Source organism: Coregonus clupeaformis, unplaced genomic scaffold (assembly GCF_020615455.1).
Source record: "Coregonus clupeaformis isolate EN_2021a unplaced genomic scaffold, ASM2061545v1 scaf0670, whole genome shotgun sequence".
NCBI lineage: Eukaryota > Metazoa > Chordata > Actinopteri > Salmoniformes > Salmonidae > Coregonus > Coregonus clupeaformis.
In genome coordinates this window covers 90,993-112,523 of record NW_025534125.1, presented here as the reverse complement: position 1 = coordinate 112,523, position 21,531 = coordinate 90,993, and the positions used below count along the sequence as shown (strand labels likewise).

The 21,531-nt window shown below is 43.6% G+C and overlaps 1 protein-coding gene across 6 annotated transcripts in view; it reads left to right on the top strand.

Annotated features, from left to right (window-relative positions):
- LOC121555533 (glutamate receptor 1) overlaps positions 1-21,531 on the top strand; it is a 132,134-nt gene that overhangs the window by 79,889 nt on the left and 30,714 nt on the right. For all 6 annotated transcript variants that reach the window (XM_041869363.2, XM_041869362.2, XM_041869365.2 and 3 more), the window contains exons 8-11: positions 1,694-1,798; positions 1,942-2,055; positions 11,420-11,626; positions 13,993-14,441. In XM_041869363.2, the coding sequence (XP_041725297.2) occupies positions 1,694-1,798; positions 1,942-2,055; positions 11,420-11,626; positions 13,993-14,441 (875 nt within the window). The remainder of the gene's footprint in view (positions 1-1,693; positions 1,799-1,941; positions 2,056-11,419; positions 11,627-13,992; positions 14,442-21,531) is intronic.

The following is a 21,531-nucleotide window of genomic DNA, read 5'->3' as shown; positions in this document are numbered from 1 at the left end:
GAAAGCAACATTCACCTCCACAAATGCTGTTGACATTGATATTCATAATGAATGAAGCACTTAAGGGACCTCATGGGCACCCTTAACTTTTTAACTTAATTTAATTAACCGTAAAATGTTTTGTGCAACTGACTTAAAGTTAAGGAAACTTTAAAGGAAACTTTAAGGAAAAAGATAAGGGGAAAATTAACTTAAGATGTTTTATGCAACCAGGCCCAGAATCTGAAGTTAAATTGGTCAAACCGATGAGAACTTAGAGAGAGAGAGTGAGAGGGACAGACAGAAAAGAGAGGTCCCAATAGGTTTTCAGACAACCTGAATAAATCAATGTTGCTGTGCGATTATTAGTAATTGCCCTAGACGTGCCTGCAGAGGAATATGCTTTGAACTGGATTGATTATCAATATCTGCTAGCAGTAGGGGTGCTGTTTTCTGATACTGACGATGTTACTAATTGGTTGTAGCCATTTAGATTTTATTATTCAGTTGGGCCCTTGACTTTTAAACAGACAGATCCTCTCTGAGTCTCACACTGGTCTTTCTGGTGTGGCTCTGTGGAACTGTGGTCTTAGTGATGCACACACACACACACACACACACACACACACACACACACACACACACACACACACACACACACACACTCTTGTGTCCACACACACACGTCCACACGCCTGAACGCGCACACACGGACACACACACACACACACAGTGTCGTCTGGTGCGAGTGAATGCAGACATCTGCCTATGGGTAGAGAGGAGATTGATGTCCCGCTCGCTCAATTAAACCCATCATACTGCCAACACTAACATGCTGCACTGAACACATGCTACACACACACACTACACACTTAAACACACACACACATGTACACTGAGTGTAGAAAACATTAGGAACACCTTCCTGCTATTGAGTTGCACCATTTGCCCTCAGAACAGTCTCAATTTGTCAATTTGTCGGGGCGTGGACTCTACAAGGTGTTGAAAGCGTTCCACAGGGATGTTGGTCCGTGTTGACTCCAATGCTTCCTACCGTTGGCTGGATGTCCTTTGGGTGGTAGACCATTCTTGATACATACAGGAAACTGTTAAGCATGAGAAACCCAGCAGCGTTGCAGTTCTTGACACACTCAAACCGGTGCGCCTGGCACCTACTACCGTACCCCGTTCAAAGGCACTTAAATATTTTGTCTTGTCCATTCAGCTTCTGAATGGACACACAAACACAATCCATGTCTCAATTGTCTCAAGGCTTAAAAATCATTCTTTAACCTGTCTCCTCCCCTTCATCTACAGTGATTTAAAGTGGATTTAACAAGTGACATCAATAAGGGAACATAGCTTTCACCTGGATTCACCTGGTCAGTCTATGTCATGGCAAGAGAAGGTATTCCTAATGTGTTGTACACACACACACACACACACACACACACACACACACACACACACACACACACACACACACACAGACACACACACACACACACACACACATACACGCTACACACACATGTTCCAATGCACATCCAGACAAGGCTCTTGAAGAAACAGAACTCCAGCTGATGTTCTCTGTCAATGAGTCTAATAGAAGAATGCTTTCTTATGAGTCCTACACCTGAAAACCTACATCGTAACTGCTTCCTGTGTCTCTGTGTTATTGATGCTGTCCTTCCTGTCCCTCCCTGTGTGTCAGGTGCGTATCGATGGCCTGACTGGTCATATCCAGTTCAATGAGAAAGGACGCAGGACCAACTTCACCGTCAGTATCATGGAGCTAGCCCCCTCTGGACCTAAGAAAGTGAGTCATGAGATCTGTAGGATCTTATAGGATCTTATTTGATGTCAAGTGTGAGGACTCATGTCCAAAAGTGCTTCATTGCAGTCTCATATCATATCTATACAGTACAGTATCAGATCAATCTGTTTATCTTGTGTTATCAGGTGGGCTACTGGAACGGGGAAGAGCGGTACGTGAGCACAGCCACCTTCATGAGAGCCAGCAATGACAGCAGCTACGGCCTACAGAACAGGACCTACATAGTTACCACCATCCTGGTCAGTGTGTGTGTGTGTGTGTGTGTGTGTATGTGTGTGTGTGCGTTTGTGTGTGTGTGTCAGGGTTTCCGTTAGGAAAATGTGGCACTGGACATTTGACCGTTGTTAGAATAACAGTCCACATTTACTTTTCCTCAACCAACAAGACGAGTAACGAACAGCAAAACCACTAGCCTATGGCAACCTCCTATACCCCTTAGTAGAGGAGTTGATCTATTCTATTGGTCAGCTTGTCGAGAAAGAGATAGCCTATTCCAAACACTCTGGGACAGTTGTGGGACGATAGAGCCCAAATTCATCCAACCAGTAGGCCAAGGCTACATAAAATATATAATACAAAAATAAATATGCAATGAGTCTGATGTAATAGATCAGAACGTTTAGCTTAAAATGTTGATAAACTATTATTTCTTCACATTATAGGTGCAGCGAATGTTCATTCCTTACTGCAATTAGCTGGAAAACACTGTTGTCAAAAGCAAGTGGTTTCATGTGAAAGAGATGAAAATATCAGTTAGAAATGTAGAAAGATAACTAATATGCAACAACTAGCATGGGTTGCTAATATGACTCGGATTGTGCCTTTGGCTACTGGACAATTAAATAAAGTTTAAATAAAATAATTGCCTCTACGGATATGGTCTGATTTTGGCTACTTTGAAGCAACGTAAGATATGCCTCATAATATGTAGTAAAACGTTCAGGTTTCCAACAATTAAGTATATGTTTTCAAAATACATACTGCCTCTAGCTCATTGCAAGGTGGTGTGTGACGTGCTGATGAAGCCTGCCTTCCGTTGCCTATGCATTTGCTGTTGAGATGCTGTAGCAGCTCTCGCGCTGTTTGACAGATTTTCTGCTCAAATTGACCGTTGCCAATTTTATTATTTGGCTTTTCTATCTTTTTATCGGCCAAAATCCGGCTAATACCAGCTAACGGAACCCTGGTGTGTGTATGTGTGTGTGTGTATGTGTGTGTGTGTGAAAGAGTTCCTCTTAGCCCTGACAGTACAGAAATTCCCACTGACACAGACACATTTCCATCCCTCCCTCCCTAACACTTATTTTCTTCTCTCCTGGCCGCCCTGTTAGCATATAGCCTGTTTCGTATTTCAGTCACATGGCGGACTCACAGAGACTTTACTCAGTAGTGATGTAATGTGAGGATTTGTTCTCCTCCCTGCTGCTTCCTTCGCTTCCCCAGGCCCTTTGATGTCTCCTGCCCACAGACAGGACCTCAAGCCAGGGGTAGTGGGAGATGGGGGGTATGGAGGATAGGCTCCAGGACCTCAAGCCAGGGGTAGTGGGAGATGGGGGGTATGGAGGATAGGCTCCAGGACCTCAAGCTGGGGGTAGTGGGAGGTGGTAGGTGGGTGGTATGGGGGATAAATTTGCTAGGTCTGCATAGAGTAACTCACAACCACACACACTTAGAAAACTCAGTCATTCGGTTTTGCTGTAAACCGTAGTAAAGACTCAGTGAGCTAAGGTCTTAGTGGTCTGTTAAAGGTGGGTGGAGAGGGAGAAGAGAGCCGGTCTGAGGTTTGTTCCAGGGAGAAGGGAGCTGGTCTGAGGTTTCTTCCAGGGAGAAGAGAGCTGGTCTGAGGTTTGTTCCAGGGAGAAGGGAGCTGGTCTGAGGCTTGTTCCAGGGAGAAGGGAGCTGGGCTGAGGCTTGTTCCAGGGAGAAGGGAGCTGGTCTGAGGCTTGTTCCAGGGAGAAGGGAGCTGGTCTGAGGCTTGTTCCAGGGAGAAGGGAGCTGGGCTGAGGCTTGTTCCAGGGAGAAGGGAGCTGGGCTGAGGCTTGTTCCAGGGAGATGGGAGCTGGGCTGAGGCTTGTTCCAGGGAGAAGGGAGCTGGGCTGAGGCTTGTTCCAGGGAAAAGGGAGCTGGGCTGAGGCTTGTTCCAGGGAGAAGGGAGCTGGGCTGAGGTTTGTTCCATCCAGACCCCCAGGCCTCCTGTAGACCTCCACGGAGAGGGTTAATGGGGTGAGGGATTTCAGCAGCTCGCCACCCGCCCGCCTGTCCGTCAGAACCGGTTTAAGACGAGAGCTGCGGAGGGGGAAAGGCAAGCTGTGTGTGTGTGTGTTTGTGTGGAGGAAGGGTGAAAGGATAACTGTCCTTAATCTAGCAGCAAGGTTTGGTGCCTTCACAGACAGACAACGTGTTGTTTTCAGGCCAGGCTATGGACCTGAATCTAAGTGCTGGCTTTTAATTGGGTTTTCTTTTAGTGGAATCGTCTTCTTTTTAAAATAATGTTTACTATGGGCACAACTCTAGAATACAACTAAATTGTCTTTCCAATAGGATTATTACACTGTAGACTAGATACATGCCATCCAAGAACCCTCATCAACGATCAGACATTAGATATAACTGGATGCATTAGAAGACATTGATTCTCTCTGCTTTTAGGATGTTAGGAACGGGTGCATAAGGACGTTTCTAGAAGATCTGTCCAAAGCCATGGTGTTCTGTGTGTGTGTGTTGGTACTCCGCCTGAGAGGCAGCCGGTCTCTGTTGACCTATTATAGGCCAGTGAGAGAGTGAGTCCTACTGGACCTGCTGTCTGTGTGTCTGTCTGTCTGTCTGTGTGTGTGTGTGCGCGCAAGTGTGTTTGTGGTGTGTGTGTGTGTGTGTGTGTGTATGTGGTGTGTGTGTGTGGTATGTGTGTGTGTGGTGTGTGTATGTGGTGTGTGTGTGTGTGTATGTGGTGTGTGTGTGTGTGGTGTGTGCATGTGGTGTGTGTATGTGGTGTGTGTGTGTGGTGTGTGTGTGTGGTGTGTGTATGTGGTGTGTGTGTGTGTTGGCCTGTCAAACTGCTCTGAAACTGGCCTTTCCCTCCTCTCTCTCCCTGGGGTCCTGCCACTCTGCCAGAGGACCTAGAGGCTCTGTGTGTAGCGATGATTACCTTCCCCTCATCCGTAACCAGCAGGGGGACAGTTATTACCGTAACACACAGAGGAAAACTGTCCTCTACAGCAGCTGATAAAATATGAAATAAGGATTTGTGCGATCAGCACAGTCATAGCTTAAATCGCTACTGTAGCTTGAAACGACTTGTGGGTATTGGTTCCCCTCCACTACTTCCTCCAGTGTACCATTACTGCTCTGGACATCTGGCTCATCTAGAGCTCTACTGCTCTTTGACATTTTTACTTATTTAATTGGCTCCCAGCTAGCACATTTGGTTCCTTTGAGGTTGTTGGAACGTACGTTTTTGGTTTTCAATTGGTTCTGGGAACAAAGCCATACGTTTCCTGACCGGTAAAACTGAACGTTTTTTTTAAATTCTGAGAACAGAAGTGATTATTTAACCTGTTCTGGGAACGTTATATTTTAGTTGCAGGGAGGTTCTGAGACCGTTTTACTATGGTTCCCTGAAAGTTTTCCTGGGAGGTTTTATTAACGTTCTGAGAACGGTTATTTAGAGGTTTTTGAATAACTTCCTTAAAACTTTCACTGAATGTTTCAATAACACTTTTAATAACGCTGCTAGCTTAGTTTTGGCTAACTATTTGAACTCCAAGCACAGATAGAACACATGGAAATGCATTTGCTTAGGCATTAACCATGCAAACACATTTATTTTTTATTGTGGCACGGCGTCAGTGAGATTTAAACCTATGATCTTCTGTTAGTCCACTGCGCCACCAGGATGCAGCTAGCATGCCATGTTTTTTTAACTCATAAACAGGGCATGCTAAAATGCTGTTCATTTTAGTCTATTCAAATATAACCCATTTCAAAGGAAACAAGCACTCATTAAGATCAGGTGTGGCCAATTCGTGGGCGAGGACAACACACCTGAACACACTTAACAAGATAGAGATTAGAGATAGTTTTGTTGATGCTGAGAACGGAATGTACAGTGAGGGAAAAAAGTATTTGATCCCCTGCTGATTTTGTACGTTTGCCCACTGACAAAGACATGATCAGTCTATAATTTGAATGGTAGGTTTATTTGAACAGTGAGAGACAGAATAACAACAAAAAAATCCAGAAACACGCATGTCAAAAATGTTATAAATTGATTTGCATTTTAAAGAGGGAAATAAGTATTTGACCCCTCTGCAAAACATGACTTAGTACTTGGTGGCAAAACCCTTGTTGGCAATCACAGAGGTCAGACGTTTCTTGTAGTTGGCCACCAGGTTTGCACACATCTCAGGAGGGATTTTGTCCCACTACTCTTTGCAGATCTTCTCCAAGTCATTAAGGTTTCGAAGCTGAGGTCCGGCAACTCGAACCTTCAGCTCCCTCCACAGATTTTCTATGGGATTAAGGTCTGGAGGCTGGCTAGGCCACTCCAGGACCTTAATGTGCTTCTTCTTGAGCCACTCCTTTGTTGCCTTGGCCGTGTGTTTTGGGTCATTGTCATGCTGGAATACCCATCCACGACCCATTTTCAATGCCCTGGCTGAGGGAAGGAGGTTCTCACCCAAGATTTGATGGTACATGGCCCCGTCCATTGTCCCTTTGATGCGGTGGAGTTGTCCTGTCCCCTTAGCAGAAAAACACCCCCAAAGCATAATGTTTCCACCTCCATGTTTGACGGTTGGGATGGTGTTCTTGGGGTCATAGGCAGCATTCCTCCTCCTCCAAACACGGCGAGTTGAGTTGATGCCAAAGAGCTCCATTTTGGTCTCATCTGACCACAACACTTTCACCCAGTTCTCCTCTGAATCATTCAGATGTTCATTGGCAAACTTCAGACGGGCCTCTATATGTGCTTTCTTGAGCAGGGGGACCTTGCGGGTGCTGCAGGATTTCAGTCCTTCACGGCGTAGTGTGTTACCAATTGTTTTCTTGGTGACTATGGTCCCAGCTTCCTTGAGATCATTGACAAGATCCTCTGGTGTAGTTCTGGGCTGATTCCTCACCGTTCTCATGATCATTGCAACTCCACGAGGTGAGAACTTGCATGGAGCCCAAGGCCAAGGGAGATTGACAGTTATTTTGTGTTTCTTCCATTTGGGAATAATCGCACCAACTGTTGTCACCTTCTCACCAAGCTGCTTGGCGATGGTTTTGTAGCACATTCCAGCCTTGTGTAGGTCTACAATCTTGTCCCTGACATCCTTGGAGAGCTCTTTAGTCTTGGCCATGGTGGAGAGTTTGGAATCTGATTGATTGATTGCTTCTGTGGACAGGTGTCTTTTATACAGGTAACAAGCTGAGATTAGGAGCATTCCCCTTTAAGAGTGTGCTCCTAATCTCAGCTCGTTACCTGTATAAAAGACACCTGGGAGCCAGAAATCTTTCTGATTGAGAGGGGGTCAAATACTTATTTCCCTCATTAAAATGCAAATCAATTTATAACATTTTTGTCATGCGTTTTTCTGGATTTTTTTGTTGTTATTCTGTCTCTCACTGTTCAAATAAACCTACCATTAAAATGATAGACTGAACATTTCTTTGTCAGTGGGCAAACGTACAAAATCAGCAGGGGATCAAATACTTTTTTCCCTCACTGTATATGTTTTGAAATAACATTCTTAGAGCGTTCTTTGAACGTTACTAATGTTTTCTTGTGTTTTTTATGGAAAATCTTCTTAATGTTCTAAGAACCTGACTTTAAATAGAACCGCGAGGAAACCTGCAGAAAACATAATACTGAAGTACTGAAATTCCCACAAAATATCATTGTTTCTTAACGTTCTCTGAACAATTTGAGAACATTACTTTAAATAGAACCATGAGGAAACCTGGTGGAAACGTTATGCTGAAGTATTGAAATTACCATAGGAGAACGTTGTTTTCTTAACATTCTCTGAACTATTTGAGAACATTCCCAATGTCAAACCAGTTGGAGAACGCTCCTAGAACACTACTGAAATTGTTATTAAATGTAACCATGTTTAAACTTTTAGGAAAGGTTCTGTTAAAGTAATGAAATACCAATAAAATAATGTTATTTTGTCAAGTTCCTTAAATGTGCTGAGAATGTTCCAAAGCCAAGCAACTACCCTACACCATTCCCAGAACGTTGTGGGAAGGTTGTATGCAAAATCACTAAACAGCAAGCTCTAAGAAACATATGGTTCTTAGAATGTTATTTGCTAGCTGGGTTTGTTGATTATTGGTTTGCCAGAAAAGGCCTGGTATGGAGCAGGAGAAAGAGAGAAGAAGAAGAGAGAGAGAGAGAGAGAGAGGAGTGGAGTGAGAGTACAGGGCCTCAGGTGTCATGTCAGTTGTAATCTTTCCAGGATGTCCAATATCTCTGAAAAGGTCCAATTGGTTGTCTGGCTGGTAGAAGAGGAATAGGATAACCTCTAAGAACAGAGGTGGGCTGTCAGTGATTGTCTGCTCTACCCCCCCACACACACACACACACACACACACACAGTGTGTGAGCCACTAATAAACCTGTCAGTGTCAGGTTCACCAGGTGTCTTTGTGATGTCTGCATAATGAACCTCCAGGCTCACAGGCAGACAGCACCGCCATAATGATCAAATATAATGATCTTTATGGGTTGAATATTACACCATGGTTGTGAAAGGGCCATACAGTCTAATGATATGTAATCATGAAATAGATAAGTGTGTAACTGACTAACTGTAGGCCTACTCCATGGTTGTGACAATATAATGATTCATAAAGATCAATTGTCTAATTATCTTTATTGGTTTATTTGTAGGCCTATTAACAATGATTATTCCACCATGGTTGTGGCTTAATGATCGAACATTAACCATCCTATTGAAATACCTCTCCAGGAGAGTACCTCAATAGAACAAGGCTTTAGAAGCTCCATTCTATTCCATTACTGTGTTTAGCTGCTACTCTGTATATTCTCCTGAATATGAAGCATACATCACATCTATGGTCTCATCTTGAGGAAAGTGGTGATAAACTTTATGAGCTGGTAACATGTTTTGTCTCACCTCCTGGATATTACATCATTCAAAAGTCTTCTTTGCAAATATTATGTCAGCTACTTAAGTATGGTATGTTATGAGCTCATATTAAATCCATCCAATATTGATCTTCAATATGTCAATATTTTAACGGTAAGATAAACCTACATTTATTAATTACCTTGTCTGAAGGGCCTGTGGGTTCGATGATAAAGTATCTGGTTACCAGGAGTTATTTTCTATAGTTATTTTCATAAATCATTCATTTGTTGTGAAGGGTATTTTCTGAATAAAAGAATCCTTAACATAAAATCTCAACTGCGATGCTATAATAGAACATCTCAGATATATACATACACTACATTACCAAAAGTATGTGGACACCTGCTCGTCAAACATCTCATTCCAAAATCATGGGCATTAATATGGAGTTGGTCCCCCCTTTGCTGCTATAACAGCCTCCACTCTTCTGGGAAGGCTTTCCACTAGATGTTGGAACATTGCTGCGGGGACTTGCTTCCATTCAGCAACAAGAGCATTAGTGAGGTTGGGCACTGATGTTGGGCGATTAGGCCTAGCTCGCAGTCGGCGTTCCAATTCATCCCAAAGATGTTCGATGGGGTTGAGGTCAGGGCTCTGTGCAGTTATGATCATTTCTGTTAATGCTTTCAATATATTATTATTCTAGTCTTTTACCGTTGTCATTGTCAGAGTGGACACGTTGTTTGCAAAGCCCACAACCTATGCTACACTTGTAAGAAACAAGTTATGGTTTATTTCATTCCATTTACGAGTTTTGTCAATTTAGTCATTGTCTTTTGTTTGGAGCGCTAATGTCAATGTTGAGTAAGGACACACACCTGATTACACATAGAAGTAGGCCTATAGGCTACCTGGCCTGTGTGCAAATGTAGGCATATAAATGTGCCCATTTGGGGATCTGATAGTATTTCTGATTGGCTTAACGCACCCCCACTAATGAGCTGTGGAGCTTCTCAAAGTAATGTTTACTTCACCTCAAACAGCAAGCAAGCAAAGTCTGTTTTTACATCCATTGAGAATGCCAATAGTTCCTCAATGTATTTGAAAAATCTTTACAGCTCTCTCCCTTACGATAACCACTCAGTGTGAAAGGGAAAAATGTCATGCTCTGAACCAGTGGAAACGTCATAAAATAGGTCTACCTGATGAGTGTCACGCCCTGGCTCTGGGGACTCTTGTATGTTGAGCCAGGGTGTGAGTTTTCATTGTTTTGTGTTCTAGTTTGGTATTTCTATGTTGGCCAGGGTGGTTCCCAATCAGAGACGGCTGTAGCTCGTTGTCTCTGATTGGGAGCCATACTTAGGTAGCCGTTGGGCATTGTTTTGGTGTGGTATCTTGTTCCGTTTGGTTTGTGTAACCGTAGGACTTCACGTTTCGTATCGTTTGTTGTTTTGTTCGTTGTGTTGTACATTCAATAAATATTATATACGCATATCACGCTGCGCCTTGGGCCGCTTCTTCTCAAGACGATCGTGACAATGAGCTCTTATCCCTTGCACAAAATATCCTACAGCTGTGTCTGTCCCAAGCTCACTGGCACGGGAAACTGAGGGCCCAGAATACTTTATACAATGTTGCAAGTTTGCTGATGCAAGCTTTGGGTGGACCCAAGTTAATAGTTGATACAATGTTTCAAGTTCGTTGCAGACAGGCCATGCATAGCTAATGTGATTTACAGGATATTTATTTTTATCAGGATATTTTCTACCTGCAGGCTGCAATGTTTTTATTTGTTGGCTTTATAGGCTATTTTTACATAGTTGGCAATGGCAATAGAAGTTACTTTTTAGGTTAGTATCATTTTCATTTAGATTTGGATAGATTTTAATTAACCACATGACAATCATTTTGAGATACGAAGGTGTTATTATAAATTAAATGAAACTGTTCCACGAAAATGTGCATATGAAAACCATAACTGGCACGCAGATCGGTAGAAATTGTAAGATAAATTGACATTCCACATGAGAAAGGTTGCCGACTCCTCGTGTAGCCTATTACCGGCAACTTCAGGAGAGTAATGGCAGAATCTGCGAAAGCCAGCAGGAGCGGGAGGAGGATGGTCGATCAGGTTAAGGTTTTTCTCTTCTGGTTATCTTGATCTCTGGCTCCCTCTTGAATAATATGTGTCTTATTTCATCAAACAAAATACACGTAAATGTTTTGTCATACTCGTGGTATACGGTCTGATATACCACGGCTTTTAGCCAATTAGCTTTCAGGGCTCGAACCACCCGGTTTAGAATGACCTTTAATGTGATCATATTGGAATTCTAACCAGATTTGAGTTCAATTCCATTTCAATTCCAGTCAATTCAGAAAATAAACCCAATTCCTATTCCAAATGTTCCTAATTGAAAAGCATTGAAGAGAATAGGAATTGGAATTTCAGTGTACTACCTACATTTACATTTAAATGGAATTGAGCCCAAACCTGAATGTATCCACCCTCCGTCTCCTACAGGAATCCCCATACGTGATGTTGAAAAAGAACCATGATCAGCTGTCAGGGAACGATAAGTACGAGGGTTACATCGTGGAGCTAGCCGCTGAGATCGCCAAGCACGTTGGGTACCACTACAAACTGAAGGTGGTCTCTGATGGGAAGTATGGAGCCAGAGACCCCGAGACCAAGATGTGGAACGGCATGGTCGGAGAGCTTGTGTACGGGGTGAGTGCTCATAAGATGGTTATTAGAGCTTATAAGACAGTTAGTAAGTGCTCATAAAGTGTCCGTAACATTTCTGAAGATTGTTAACATTCATATTTGTCACATTGTATTTTTAAAATTTTCCTTTCTGCCACTATAATGTTCGACACGATACCGTCTGCCAAACATGTTGGTCCTTTTATTTTATTTTTTTTTACTTTTTCTCCCCAATTTCGATCTTGTCTCATCGCTGCAACTCCCCAACGGGCTTGGGAGGTGAAGGTCGAGTCACGCGTCCTCCAAAACATGACCTGCCAAACCGCACTTCTTAACACCCGAAAGCCAGCCGCACCAATGTGTCGGAGGAAACACTGTTCAACTGACGAACGAAGTCAGCCTCCAGGCGCCCGGCCCACCACAAGGAGTCGCTAGAGCGCGATGAGCCAAGTAAAGCATCCCTGGCCAAACCCTCCCCTAACCCGGACAACGCTGGGCCAATTGTGCGACGCACTATGGGACTCCCAGTCACGGCCGGTTGTGACACAGCCTGAGATCGAACCTGGGTCTGTAGTGACGCCTCAAGCACTGCGATGCAGTGCCTTAGACTGCTGCGGTAGGCCCCATTTTGGTCCATTTTAAAGAAATAGTGTTTTTTTCAAAGGTAATTCGTTTTCAGTGCTCAACAATAAAGCTTTATATAGCTTAGGACACAGTGGACACACTCTCACACCCTCTCTCTCTCTCTCTCTCTCTCTCTCTCTCTCTCTCTCTCTCTCTCTCTCTCTCTCTCTCTCTCTCTCTCTCTCTCTCTCTCTCTCTCTCTCTCTCTCTCTCTCTCTCTCTCTCTCTCTCTCTCTCTCTCTCTCTCTCTCTCTCTCTCTCTCTCTCTCTCTCTCTCTCTCTCTCTCTCTCTCTCTCTCTCTCTCTCTCTCTCTCTCTCTCTCTCTCTCTCTCTCTCTCTCTCTCTCTCTCTGGTCGTGACTCAGAGACAGGCAGCTCAGTAGTGAATCCTTGAGGAGGTGACGGGGAGGTTAAGTTTATTTACTGTAACTGAAGAACAACTGGAAATGTTCTGTCCCATTTCCGCTCCTGCAATCTGCCCACATACACAATTTCCATAGGAAATTGATTTGTAACAAAGAGGCCCATTGCACACCATGGCACTGATCTCTGCCGTTAAAAGGGTCTTTGTGATGCTATGGGGAGATGGGTGTGGGTGTGAGGGGGGGAGAACGGGGTCTACAGGAGGTCAAGGTTAGGATTTTAGTGTTTCCTGATTAACAAAACCTCTGTATGTGTACAGCCTTATGCTGTATATACACTGAGGATTCCAAACATCAGGAACACCTTCCTAATATTGAGTTGCACCCAACCCCCGCAGTTGTGCTTTCCACAGTTGTGTCAAGTTGGCTGGATGTCCTTTGGGTTGTGGACCATTCTTGATACACACAGGAAACTGTTGAGCATGAAAAACCCAGCAGCGTTGAAGTTCTTGACACAAACCGGTGATCCTAGCACCTACTACCATACCCCGTTCAAAGGCACTTCAATATTTTAGCTTGCCCATTCACCCTCTAAATGGCACACATACACAATCCATGTCTCAATTGTCTCCAGGCTTAGCAATCCTTCTTTAGCCTGTCTCCTCCCCTTCATCAACACTGATTGAAGTGGATTTAACAAGTGACATCAATAAGAGATCATAGACTTCACCTGGATTCACCTGTTCAGTCTGTCATCGAAAGAGCAGGTGTTCTTAATGTTTTGTCTAGTGACAATTTACATTTATTTCCTCTCCTTCTTTGTGTCCTCCTACTGTACTGGACAGTATCTAGCTCTACATGTGTATTTACTGATGTAGAAAACTGCTTTGTATTTACAGATGTAGGATCTTAATTTGATCACTCTTTTGTTGCTGAGAATTGTCCTGCATGGCAGGAAATGCAAACGTGTAGTGTATGCAAGGTTTATAAAAGGCTTCTAAAGATAGTAATTTCCACATTAAAATGTCAGACTTGATATGCCCTAAAGAGAAATGTATCAACCCCTACAAAAAAGTGAATTAATTATAATCCACATAATAATTCACATTTCCTGTTGCAATAGGACTATTTTCCTGCTGTAGCAAACTTGCTCAAATTAAGATCCTACATCTGTATACACCATGGGATATTATATTATTTTGAATATTTTCTCTGCTTGAGTGTAGTTCATTGTCAAGGTGACAGCACAAATCAAATATTTCTTGCAACTGTAACGTCTCTCTTTCCATCTCCCTCCCTCCCTCCCTCCCGCTCTACCTCTCTCCCTCCCACCCTCCCTCCATCTCTACCTCCCTCCCTCCCTCTCTCCCTATGTTCCTCCCCCTCTCTCCTTCTCTCCTCCAGAAAGCAGACGTGGCGGTAGCCCCGCTAACCATCACCCTGGTCCGAGAAGAGGTGATCGACTTCTCCAAGCCCTTCATGTCTTTGGGCATCTCCATCATGATCAAGAAGCCCACCAAGTCTAAACCAGGTGTCTTTTCCTTCCTGGACCCACTGGCCTATGAGATCTGGATGTGTATCGTGTTTGCCTACATCGGTGTGAGCGTGGTCCTGTTCCTGGTGAGCCGCTTCAGCCCCTATGAGTGGCACGCAGAGGACTATGAGGAGGGGGCTGACCCCCAGACCCCCACCCAGCCGACGGGGCCCGGTGCTGGGCAACAGTCGGGGCTGAGCCCTGGTCAGCAAGGCCAGAACCAGCAGAATCAGGAACAGACCAACGAGTTTGGCATCTTCAACTCTCTCTGGTTCTCCCTGGGAGCCTTCATGCAGCAGGGATGTGATATCTCACCCAGGTAGGAAACCCACTTAGAAATACAATGGGTAGATCTGATGTAGAAATACAATGGGGTAGATCTGGGTCACACTTGATTTGTATAGTCGGGATTTTCATTAGTTCATGCCAGGCTAGGCTGTGACTAGGGGGCAGTTGCACATGATTTAACCAGGCTCGCTAGCGCAGATTGGCCATCTGGCAATTCTGGCAAATGCCAGATGGGCTGTATAATTTTTTTATTGAGTGGGCAGGTAGAAATTGACACGCACAAAAATGTGTATTTTAAATAAAAATAAAACATGTAAAATTTGACATTTTTTGGTTCTCCCCAATTCAGTAGGGTTTCTTGGTACCACTTTGTAAAATACTGTTGTCTTAGAGAGCTTTTAGATTACAAGGAGTGAGATAAAACAGTGAGACTGACAGAGCAGGGAGGACTACTGTACTACTGTTGAATGTGTTGTGATAAACTCTCTTCCCTGTGATTGTTTGTCATCAACATTTAGGGTTTGTTATTGTTGTTATGTTATAGTTTAAAAAGTTAATGTGTTCCATAGTCCTACTCGTTCAGTTAGACTAGTTGTGCATCACACACCTACAGCGGGACAGAAGTGGTACTAAAATACTTCAGAACTAGAGAAGCAAAAACTATGAACTCATTGAAGATGTGAAGTTATTATATGGTGCCTTCAGAAAGTATTCACACCCCTTGACTTTTTCCACATTTTGTTGTGTTTAAAATGGATAAAATGTAGATTTTTTTGTCACTGGCCTACAGAGAATACCCCATAATTTCAAAGTGGATTAATGTTTTTAGAAATGTTAACAAATGAATTAAAAAGGAAAAGCTGAAATCTTTTGAGTCAATAAGTTCAGGAGTAAAAAAAATGCTCAACAAGTCATGGATTGTGTGTTTAACATGATTTTTGAATGGCTACCTCATCTCTGTACCCCACACATACAATTATCTGTAAGGTCCCTCAGTCGATCAGTGAATTTCAAACACAGATACAACGACAAAGACCAGGGAGGTTTTCCAATGCCTCGCAAAGAGGAGCACCTATTGGTAGATGGGTAAAAAAGAAAAGCAGACATTAAATATCCATTTTGAGCATCGTGAAATTATTAATTACACTTTGGATTGTGTATCAATAAACCCAGTCACTACAAAGATACAGGTGTCCTCCTAACTCAGTTGCCGGAGAGGGAGGAAACCGCTCAGGGATTTCATCATGAGGCCAATGGTGACTTTAAAACAGTTACAGAGTTTAATGGCTGTGATAGGTGAAAACTGAGGATGGATCAACAACATTGTAGTTACTCCACAATACTAACCTAATTGACAGAGTGAAAATAAGGAAGCTTGTACAGAATAACAATATTCCAAAACATGCATCCTGTTTGCAACAAGGCATTAAAGTAATACTGCAAAAAATGTAGCAAAGCAATTCACTTTTTGTCCTGAATGCGAAGTGTTATGTTTGGGGCAAATCCAATACAACACATTACTGAGTACCACTCTTCATACTTTCAAGCATAGTGGTGGCTGCATCATGTTATGGGTATGCTTGTAATTGTAAAGGACTGGGGAGTTTTTCAGGATAAAAAAGAAACTGAATGGAGCTAAGCACAGGCAAAATCCTAGAGGAAAATCTGGTTCACTCTGCTTTCTACCAGAAACTGGGAGATGAATTCACCTTTCATCGGGACAATAACCTAAAGCACAAGGCCAAATCTACACGAGTTGCTTACCACGAAGACAGTGAATGTTCCTGAGTGGCCGTGTTATAGTTTTGACTTAAATCTGCTTGAAAATCCATGGCAAGACATGAAAATTGTATTCTAGCTATGAAGAATTTTGAGGTTGTACAATCTAGGTGTGGAAAGCTTTTAGAGACTGACTCAGAAAGACTCACAGCTGTAATCGCTGTCAAAGTTGATTTTAACATGCATTTACTCAGGGGGTTGAATAATTATCTAATCAAGAAATATTTGTGTTTTCTTTTTCATAAATGTTTATACAAATGTTATAATTTTTCATTACAGAGTAATTTGTTTTTATCGTTGACAAAAAATGACAATTAAATCCATTTTAACACAACAACATTTTTGAAAAAGTCTAGGGGTGTGAATACTTTCTGAAGGCACTGTAGCTCTCTTTATTAATATAGCTAGGTCCCAGATCTGTTAGCAGAGAGGAGTTAGCTTAAACACATACAGATGGCACCAGCAAAAGAAAACACTTTCACCAGAAAGGCTGGAACCATGGCTTAAACTCTGTCCACTCTTAAGTGAACTGCGCTGAAGGATGGGTGGGTCGATAGTGTGTCTTAAACAGTGTCACTAGCTCTGTCCGGCTCCAACCAGAGTGAGAGCTCTGATGAACTGTGCCACAGTCGGCCCCCCTCTCTAAAGTTCACCAATTAAGAATCTCATTAAAGTGTCTGAAATTAGAGACACATAGAGGTTGACTCTCTCTCTCAGGGACACCAGGGGGGCCTTCTGAGAGGAGGAGGAGAGAGGAAGAGAGAAGATGGTAGAGGACAGGAGAGGAGAGGAGGAGAGGAGAGGAGGAGAAGGGGGAGAGGAGGAGAAAGAGGAGAGGAGAGGAGAGGAGAGGAGAGGAGAGGAGAGGAGAGGAGAGGAGAGGAGAGGAGAGGAGAGGAGAGGAGAGGAGAGGAGAGGAGAGGAGAGGAGAGGAGAGGAGAGGAGAGGAGAGGAGAGGGGAGGGGGGGAGGGGAGGGGAGGAGAGGAGGACAGAAGGAGATGGGGAGAGGAGAGGAATCTAACCACCACCAGTCTCTTCCAAGGCACTGACTGACTCACTGGACCAATGGAGAGAGATTGTGATTGTAAGTCTTGCAGTATGGGGACTATATCCTCCTCCTTGGCCTTCAGCTGGTGGCATTTACAGCATGCTGCTAAGCTAGCATAGCAAACACATACACACAGACGTACAGAATGTGCTGCTCTCACAGCCTAACAGAACACACCACTCCAATAAATATCGATCTCCTAGTACGTCCAATGGAGGAGCATGTCATCCATATAGACAAAGAACTATGTATAATCTTGTGGATCTCTCTCGCTCTCGCTCTCTCTTTCTCTTTCTCTTTCTCTTTCTCTTTCTCTTTCTCTTTCTCTTTCTCTTTCTCTCTCTCTATTTCTCTGTCTCTCTCTCTCTCTCGCTCTCTCTATTTCTCTGTCTCTCTTTCTCTCTCTCTCTCCCCCTCTGAGATCTACAGCAGCGATATATTACAAGAATGTATATAATCTACAGTACTCATGTTTCCCAGATGAGCTGGCCCCATTACTTCATGTCTGGACGTAGGGGACTTGTCTCCAGAGAGGGCTGCCTTCACCAAACTAAACTGTTCTGTGTCCATAGCTCCATGTGAGTGCAGTCTTCTCCTCAAGAGCCACAGTCAGCATATGCTGCGGTAGTTGAATCATTCCTTGCTGGGCTGAAACAAACAAAAAAAGATTTTCCCTAAAGGAAATGTTTTAAAAATGCTTAATCTTTGTTATTGACCAGTTTTGTCTGTTTTTATTTGGTCACTCATGAGAACAGAATGTTAGTTTTACATCTGTGAGGAGACAGACGAGATAGAGATAGCGTTTCTTTTTGCTGCCTGTAACGCCTTCCACTCAGGCCTTTTTAATCAGAGACAATGAGTTTCCAAAAGACGTTAACGACGTTCAGCTGGTATTAATCAGTGCTGTGGTGTTTAATTCCCAGACGTTGTCGTCTGAAGAGATACAGAGGCTGCGTCCCAAATGGCACCCTGTACCATATATATAGTGTACATATTTTGACCAGGGCCTATAGTAGTGCATTATATAGGGAGTATGGTGCCATTTGGGATGCACCCCTGCCTTTGTCTGTTCCTTAATGCATTCTGATTGGCTGGCTCTAAAGGTATGTCTGCCTAGAGCTCTGTAGAGACAGGATGTGTGTGTGTGTGTGATCTCTCCTACCTGCCTGTGTGTGTGATCTCTCTCTCTCTCTCACTGCTATTTATTCTCTCTAAATCCTTTGTTTGTTTGCTCTTTCTAAATGTCACCCCTGTCACTCAGAGCTCCTAAACCCGCCTGTCCATGACACTCCTCTCCTCTCCTCTCCTCTCCTCTCCTCTCCTCTCCTCTCCTCTCCTCTCCTCTCCTCTCCTCTCCGCCTCCCTTCTTTTTATATCTCTCCCTCCCTCTCTCCCTCTGTCCCTCTGTATTTAGGGATGAACTGATCTGGCAGACACTGTGTGCAGGTGGGAGTACATGTGCGTGAGTGTGTGTGTGAGTGAGTATGTGTGTGTGTGCGTGCGCGTGTGTGTGTGTGTGTGAGTGAGTATGTATGTGCATGCGTGTGTGTGTGAATGAGTGAGTATGTGCGTATGTGTGTGTGCCTGCATATATTCATCTCATCTCATGCCTGCTGAGCAGATTATATCCTTTTCTCTTTCTTCAGTTTTATTTCACGAGCCTCATTCCTTTCATGCTCACAGCACAAAACACACACACACACACACACACACACACACACACACACACACACACACACACACACACACACACACACTAACCACACAGGACCAAGGTGTGATTCTCTAACAAACAAAGTCAATCAAAGCCAACTGGGTGTTTCCTCAGTGTGAGTACAACAGAAACTCCTTGTGCTCAGTGTGTGTGTGTGTGTGTTTCCCTAGAGAACTTGTCTCCACTCCTCTCCTGCTTGGTCGGTCGGATAGCACCGCTGCACTGCTAGCCTGAAACAAATCAACACTGTCACTTACAACGCTACCTGCCACACACACACACACACACACACACACACACACACACACACACACACACACACACACACACCCACACACACACAACACACACACACACAACACACACACACACACACACACACACACACACACACACACACACACAACACACACACACACAGAGCATTCGCTACCCGTCACAATAACAATTTCTCAGCCCACTGGTCAAAATCATTCCATTATGAATAATGGATCCAGTCTAATAAAGCATCGTTGTGTGTGTGCGCGTTTGTGTGTGTGAAAGAAAGCACAACCTTCCTCTAATCTCATGCCTGCTGAACAGATGATATCTGTTTCTCTCTCTCTCGTCTGAATACGGATCTATCTTTTCCTATACACGCTCCTCTCAGCCATTAGATCTCAATGATTTGTATTGGTTTGTTTGTTTGTGTAAATGATCTCTGTAGGTTCTGATGTGTATTCCTGGCAGTTGTTTAAAAGGAATTTGAATTGAGCTAATTTTGTAGTATGTTGATTAGAAATGAACATTCTCTACTGCTGAAGTCATCTCCACTACAGATATCAACAAGAACAATGGAAACATCAACACATTATACTGCTGAAGTCATCTCCACTACAGATATCAACAAGAACAATGGAAACATCAACACATTATACTGCTGAAGTCATCTCCACTACAGATATCAACCAGAACAATGGAAACATCAACACATTGTACTGCTGAAGTCATCTCCACTACAGATATCAACAAGAACAATGGAAACATCAACACATTATACTGCTGAAGTCATCTCCACTACAGATATCAACCAGAACAATGGAAACATCAACACATTATACTGCTGAAGTCATCTCCACTACAGATATCAACAAGAACAATGGAAACATCAACACATTATACTGCTGAAGTCATCTCCACTACAGATATCAACAAGAACTCTGTCGTAGCCGGCCGCGACCGGGAGACCCATGGGGCGGCGCACAATTGGCCCAGCGTCGTCCAGGGTATGGGGAGGGAATGGCCGGCAAGGATGTACAGTGGGGAAAAAAGTATTTAGTCAGCCACCAATTGTGCAAGTTCTCCCACTTAAAAAGATGAGAGAGGCCTGTAATTTTCATCATAGGTACACGTCAACTATGACAGACAAATTGAGAAAAAAAAAACAGAAAATCACATTGTAAGATTTTTAATGAATTTATTTGCAAATTATAGTGGAAAATAAGTATTTGGTCACCTACAAACAAGCAAGATTTCTGGCTCTCACAGACCTGTAACTTCTTCTTTAAGGGGCTCCTCTGTCCTCCACTCGTTACCTGTATTAATGGCACCTGTTTGAACTTGTTATCAGTATAAAAGACACCTGTCCACAACCTCAAACAGTCACACTCCAAACTCCACTATGGCCAAGACCAAAGAGCTGTCAAAGGACACCAGAAACAAAATTGTAGACCTGCACCAGGCTGGGAAGACTGAATCTGCAATAGGTAAGCAGCTTGGTTTGAAGAAATCAACTGTGGGAGCAATTATTAGGAAATGGAAGACATACAAGACCACTGATAATCTCCCTCGATCTGGGGCTCCACGCAAGATCATCACAAGAACGGTGAGCAAAAATCCCAGAACCACACGGGGGGACCTAGTGAATGACCTGCAGAGAGCTGGGACCAAAGTAACAAAGCCTACCATCAGTAACACACTACGCCGCCAGGGACTCAAATCCTGCAGTGCCAGACGTGTCCCCCTGCTTAAGCCAGTACATGTCCAGGCTTGTCTGAAGTTTGCTAGAGTGCATTTGGATGATCCAGAAGAGGATTGGGAGAATGTCATATGGTCAGATGAAACCAAAATATAACTTTTTGGTAAAAACTCAACTCGTCGTGTTTGGAGGACAAAGAATGCTGAGTTGCATCCAAAGAACACCATACCTACTGTGAAGCATGGGGGTGGAAACATCATGCTTTGGGGCTGTTTTTCTGCAAAGGGACCAGGACGACTGATCCGTGTAAAGGAAAGAATGAATGGGGCCATGTATCGTGAGATTTTGAGTGAAAACCTCCTTCCATCAGCAAGGGCATTGAAGATGAAACGTGGCTGGGGTCTTTCAGCATGACAATGATCCCAAACACACCGCCCGGGCAACGAAGAAGTGGCTTCGTTAGAAGCATTTCAAGGTCCTGAAATGGGCCTAACCAGTCTCCAGATCTTAACCCCATAGGAAATCTTTGGAGGGAGTTGAAAGTCCGTGTTGCCCAGCGACAGCCCCAAAACATCACTGCTCTAGAGGAGATCTGCATGGAGGAATGGGCCAAAATACCAGC